Source organism: Sinocyclocheilus grahami, unplaced genomic scaffold, assembly GCF_001515645.1.
Source record: "Sinocyclocheilus grahami isolate Dianchi unplaced genomic scaffold, SAMN03320097.WGS_v1.1 scaffold376.1, whole genome shotgun sequence".
NCBI classification, from domain to species: Eukaryota; Metazoa; Chordata; class Actinopteri; order Cypriniformes; family Cyprinidae; genus Sinocyclocheilus; species Sinocyclocheilus grahami.
In genome coordinates, this window is record NW_015505555.1 from 342,668 (window position 1) to 348,970 (window position 6,303).

The 6,303-nt window shown below is 35.3% G+C and overlaps 1 protein-coding gene across 1 annotated transcript in view; it reads right to left on the reverse strand.

Moving 5' to 3' along the window:
- LOC107549580 (Bardet-Biedl syndrome 4 protein) overlaps window positions 1-3,633 on the reverse strand; it is a 10,356-nt gene extending 6,723 nt beyond the window's left edge. The window contains exons 1-6 of the mRNA XM_016230725.1: window positions 3,562-3,633; window positions 2,794-2,845; window positions 1,895-1,974; window positions 1,744-1,807; window positions 386-497; window positions 153-225 (exon numbers count right to left, since the gene is read on the reverse strand). Coding sequence (XP_016086211.1) covers window positions 153-225; window positions 386-497; window positions 1,744-1,807; window positions 1,895-1,974; window positions 2,794-2,845; window positions 3,562-3,585 — 405 coding nt within the window. The 5' untranslated portion in view covers window positions 3,586-3,633. The remainder of the gene's footprint in view (window positions 1-152; window positions 226-385; window positions 498-1,743; window positions 1,808-1,894; window positions 1,975-2,793; window positions 2,846-3,561) is intronic.
- Window positions 3,634-6,303: the final 2,670 nt, after the last annotated feature.

Genomic DNA, 6,303 nt, shown 5'->3' on the forward strand with positions numbered 1-6,303 from the left:
TATATATATACTGTCATATAAAATATTTGCACATATGGGTTTGGAACAACACAAGAGTGTGCAAATAATTAGAGTTTATTACTTTTTGGGTGAACTAACCCTTTAATTACACACTCATCAGACAGCACTCAGGACAGAGGAAGTGTACTTACCCAGTCTTTCTGATTGAGACGTGCTGCTTCATTATAAACCTCGATAGCGGCTTTGTGCTTCCCTAACAGGAAACTAAACACAGAGTAAACAGTTCATAAAACAACACATATCTTAATTTTCCATTCAGTTTACACAGATCCAGACCAGGTTAAACAGACACACCACATAAATACAGAGAGAGGTGTTTTTGAGATTTTAAACAATGGTGGTGTGTGTTTGGGCTGCTGCTTACAGGGATCGAGCCACTTGCTTGAGGTTGTCTGAGCTTTTGGGGTTGAGGATGGCACAACTCTGGAACAACTCCAGAGACTGCTGGATCTTCCCCTCTAACCGCATGATCAGAGCTGCACACACAAATACAGAGCAGGTATTCACCAGGATAAACTGGGAAAAGAGCACTAGTGTACTGCACACTGCACATTATACTGCATACTACTGTTTAAATCTGTATGTGAAAAGTGTTGAGTATCATCGATATACTATTACAGTTCTTTTTAAGATTTATTTTTGGTGCTTTATGCCTTTATTTAGATAGGACAGTAAGTTGACAGGAAGCAAAGTGGGAAAGAGAGAGGGGGGGTGTGATCGGGAAAGGTCCACGAGTCGGGACTCGAACTCGGGACGCCCGAAACGCAATGGCACTACATGTCTGCGGCTATGGGCAATGTTATTATTTTATTTTTATAATTTTGTTTTCACTTTAATATTAAAGTTTTCATTTTTTCTTTTTCATTTTTTGTCATTTTATTTGGCTTTTTATTCATTTTTAAATATTTTTTAGTTTTTTTTACTAAGTCTATAATTTTTTATTTATTAATTTCAGATTTTAGTTTTAGTTATTTTAGTACTTCCGTTTAAACTAAATGAAAATGAGAAATGTTGCCTTGGCAACTCGCTGAAAATGAAGTTTGTGTATATATATATATATATATCGATAATTCTATTTCACTCAATTAAAATGTTTTTTTTTTAATGTTTTCAGTTGCAGTTAACTTTAATAACCCTGATGTAAAACAGTGACTTTAAACACTTGTATACTACACAGTACAAATACTACAGTATGTAGCACTACTACAAGCACTACTACAATATGTCACATGACTTCATTAAGCTGCATGTTCAGTGAGTAGTGTCCAATTATCACACACATTATAATATTTTTAGTATCTTGGCCATTTTTGCAATTGTAATTCTGGGTAATTCATGCATATTGACATTCAAAAACTACGTAGATGCAGCATTCGATTATGCCATTTTGCACGTCTGAGACCAACTCAGTTTGACCACTTTAGAGTAATTTAATACATTTACACTTTTAAGACTCGGTTTACTGTGTAGTTTACACTGACCTTGCACATACACAGCATATTCACACATGCCTTGGGTTTCATGCAGCTGTTCTTTAATAACGGCCTGAAAACAGAAGATACACATTGGGTAATTCATGCATATTGACATTCAAAAACTACGTAGATGCAGCATTCGATTATGCCATTTTGCACGTCTGAGACCAACTCAGTCTGACCACTTTAGAGTAATTTAATACATTTACACTTTTAAGACTCGGTTTACTGTGTAGTTTACACTGACCTTGCACATACACAGCATATTCACACATGCCTTGGGTTTCATGCAGCTGTTCTTTAATAACGGCCTGAAAACAGAAGATACACAAATCATTTAACATTATTAAGAGTATTCTACAGCAATTAAACTCTCTCTGTAGATTCTCTGGCTTCACCTTGCAGGTCTCATAATCTTTGCGGATATAATGCAGATGTATAAGCCAGTTTCTCCTCTCCAGAATCGGAAGCTCAGGAGCTGCAGACAGAAGAAAAACATACAGAGATGAATGTATATACGTATGCAACAATGTATAGTGGTGCACAAAAGAGCCTAGACATGTCTGAATGTCATTGCAAATGCTGCAGGATGTTATAATGTTCATAAATGTGTTTGAATCAGCTGGTTTTAACATTTCAAACCTGACAATCTGTCAAATGTTTTGCTTGTAAAGTTTGATTGTGCAACATTCTTTACAATAAAAGACACTTGCTTTGATATTTCGTATGTAACGCAAGGACAAAGTTTGACTCAACAGTTCAGAAACTTTTTAGGCCAGAGATTAAAGAGATGTTTCATCTTGTGTAGGACATTAACTGGTCTAATCATGAAAATGCAAATATCAAAGGCAGCATTGAAAATCTGCAGAAAACAGCTTCTATTTTGGATATAGAGGGCAGACGGGCTTGCTGTGAGCCGCAGCGGACTCTTCTCGCAGTGGGGGGCCACACAAGACTCCTCGTCCCGAATCCAGCGGGCCCCAGAACAAAAGGAGCCTGTCCACTGCAACATGAAGCGTCTGCATCTTTCTCCTCTTGCTTACAAGCCCCCTGGCAAAATCTGATCTCAATCCGTTCTATTCCTGGACAGACTTTTCCCTCTGAGCCATAATCCTCTTCACTGAAAAATGGGGCCGAAGGGGAAAATAAAGGCATACAGCGCCACCCACAGGATGAACGGATACACCGATGTGAACCGTGAAAATGCTTGTTTGGTTTTGCAGTACTTTATAATTCAAAACTGCATTTTTTAATTCTTTAAATGATTAATATATATATAGACTCCGGAGATTCTGACCTTTCTTTGGACGAGGTTTCTTGAGGTCTGTGGCTACAGGCAGCTGCACATCCTACACAAGGAAAAAAGGTCATATATTAATCAAATTCTGTGTGCTGCAATGAACATTAGCCCATTTTTTGTATTTATATTTACATATTCATATACCTTTTCCTCTTTAATTCTTCCTTTTACATGAATTCTCTTTCTGTTTATTGTATTTATTATTTATTTAGGAGCAGAAATCACCTTACTGTTGTGCCTTTGAGAAATAAATGCTGATTAATATTATGCATTTTAATATTTTGCAATAATCATAAACTAATTATCTGAAGAAATGATCATAAGAAGCGAATTATAAACTAATATTTTTGTATTAAATTCAGAATGAACACATTTAACAAATGCCACCATGATTTATAAATAATTTACATTGCATCAATTTACTTTTATTACAGTGATGACAATATATGTGTCATGAACAATTACAAGACATCTTAATGGTCCTAATATAAACTTGATTTTCTTTATGTAAAGCTAATTTTTAATCTTTCTTTGACAGGCTTTGCTGTTCAAGATTAAACGAAATATGAATAAAATATACCTTTGTTATTCAAATCTGTCCGATTGTTTTCTCTTTGCAGATATATTTAATCTGACGAGCAACTAAACAACACAATACCGAAGAACAGCGGTTACAGACTATCATAAAGAAGATCTCTGTTCATATCAAAGGTGTTAAATAGCACGCGTTTTTGTGTTTTAATGAAAATAAACATAATTTCTCACTGTTTTCATCGCGTCGTCCGCCATCGCGCTCCCTTCCTCCTCACTTCCGGCGGACGCTTCTGTCACTATGGCAACACCGCGACGTTCGTCACCACGTGATTCCACATATATAAAACTCACTCCAGCACAGAAATTATTTCCAGTGGTAAAGGCTTACATGATGATCTAAAAATACCGTTATAAAGTCCATTATGTGTTTACAGCCACTATATAGTAGACATATTGAGAATTCTGGAAGATTACTTTATTAGAATGATCAATGGTAGGTAAATCTGCATGCACATTATGAACATCATAAACAAGTAATAACTTGATACACAAAAGTCTCTCTCAAACTATAGATCGTTAGTTTAATTCAGACAAAGGTGTGCAAAATACACAACGGAATTATTGCAAGCCATTTCTGAGCAAATCACCTGCAGAGGTTGAATAGCACAGTCATACTATATAAACATGGACGACGAAAAGGAAATCTTGAGAAGATGAGAGCTACATCAGAAGATCTTTCATGCCATCTGATGAACATAACACATAATTAAACTTGATAAACTCAGGGATGGAAAATCGCACATTCAGCATGATCCGGTCAAGAAATTATAGTCAAGTCAAGTCAAGTCACCTTTATTTATATAGCGCTTTTAACAATACAGATTGTGTCAAAACAACTGAACAGCCTTAATTAGGAAAATAGTGTGTCAATAATGCAAAATGACAATAGTAAACACTCATTTTTCAGTTAAAGTTCAATTCAGTGATGTTATCATCCAGCTCAGTTCAGTTTAAATAGTATCTTTGCAATCAAGTCAACAATATCGCTGGAAATGAAGTGTCCCCAACTAAGCAAGCCAGAGGCGACAGCGGCAAGGAACCAAAACTCCATCGGTGACAGAATGGAGAAAAAACCTTGGGAGAAACCAGGCTCAGTCGGGGGGCCAGTTCTCCTTTGGCCAGACGAAACCAGCAGTTCAATTCCTGGCTGCAGCAAAGTCACATTGTGCAGAGGACTCATCTGCTTCCTGTGGTCTTGTCCCTATATTATAGCCTATAAGATGTCCCGTCTGGTGCTGGCCCACTGGCCAAGCTTGATAAAAGTAGGTCCAGATGTTTCCGTGACCCAAAGGAGGGCATCCAACCAATGGGACGCCCAACGTTGTGATCGTAAAGTCAAGGGATACAGAATCAGAAGTGGGCTGAATTTGAGAAGCACCAAGGCGCGGATTCCCAAATGCAAGACGAATACTAACCTGTGGATCTGGACTCGGGCGACTGACTTCCTCTCTGTGGTCCTCTGCTGATGGATGGCTTCCTGTCCAGCTGCGTAAGTGATGCCACATGCAGTCCAGCAGAAAAGTCCCACTTTAGGGGCTTGAGATATAACATGAATACCTTTAAAAATAAACACTGTACGGGATTCGAATCGAAACCCTGTGCACCATGTATCTGAAGTTCTGGAGCAGGTGTTTTGCACAGAAAGCAGGCATTTGTGATGCAGTTATTAATTATTTAGACATTTAACTGATGTTGTAGGACAAATGTAGTGCAGTTGCAATTTATAATCGTTATTTTCCTATCAGTTTTGAAATCAGATGCATGAAAACATATTAAGATCATGCATACAGTATGTAGAAATAAAGAAAATAGTCAAATAGAATGAGTAAATGTTTTAATATTTTTTAATATTAAAAAACATTATTTTAATGCAATTTTGTTTGTTGTTGTTCCATTTTGTTATTTGTCATTAATTAATTAATTTAGTTTTAACTTTTTTCTCTTGTGCTCACACATTTATTTGATTAAAAATACAATGAAAACAATAATATTGTGAAATATTATTACTGTTTAAAATAACTGTTTTCTATTTAAATTTTAAGTCCTAATTTATTCCTGTGATCAAAGCTGAATTTTCATTATCATTACTTCAGTCTTCAGTCACATGATCCTTCTGAAATCATTCTAATATACTGATTCACTACTCAAGAAACATTTCTGATTATTATCAATGTTGAAAACAGTTGTGCTGCTTCATATGTTTGTTTAAACTGAGATGTTTTTTCCTTTTTTGTTTGTTTTTTAAGGTTTGTTTGATGAATAGAAAGTTCGATAGATAGATAGAAAGATAGATAGATAGATAGATAGATAGATAGATAGATAGATAGATAGATAGATAGATATATAGTCAGATGATAGATAGATAGATAGATAGTCAGATGATAGATAGTCAGATGATAGATAGATAGATAGATAGATAGATAGATAGATAGATAGATAGATAGATGATAGATAGATAGAGAGATAGATAGATAGATAGTCAGATGATAGATAGATAGATAGATAGTCAGATGATTGATAGTCAGATGATAGATAGATAGATAGATAGTCAGATGATTGATAGTCAGATGATAGATAGATAGATAGATAGATAGATAGATAGATAGATAGATAGATAGATAGATAGATAGATAGATAGATAGATAAATAGTCAGATTATCGATAGATAGATAGATAGTCAGATGATAGATAGATAGATAGATAGTCAGATGATAGATAGATAGATAGATAGTCAGATGATAGATAGATAGATAGATAGTCAGATGATAGATAGATAGATAGATAGTCAGATGATAGATAGATAGATAGATAGTCAGATGATAGATAGATAGATAGATAGTCAGATGATAGATAGATAGATAGATAGTCAGATGATAGATAGATAGATAGATAGTCAGATGATAGATAGATAGA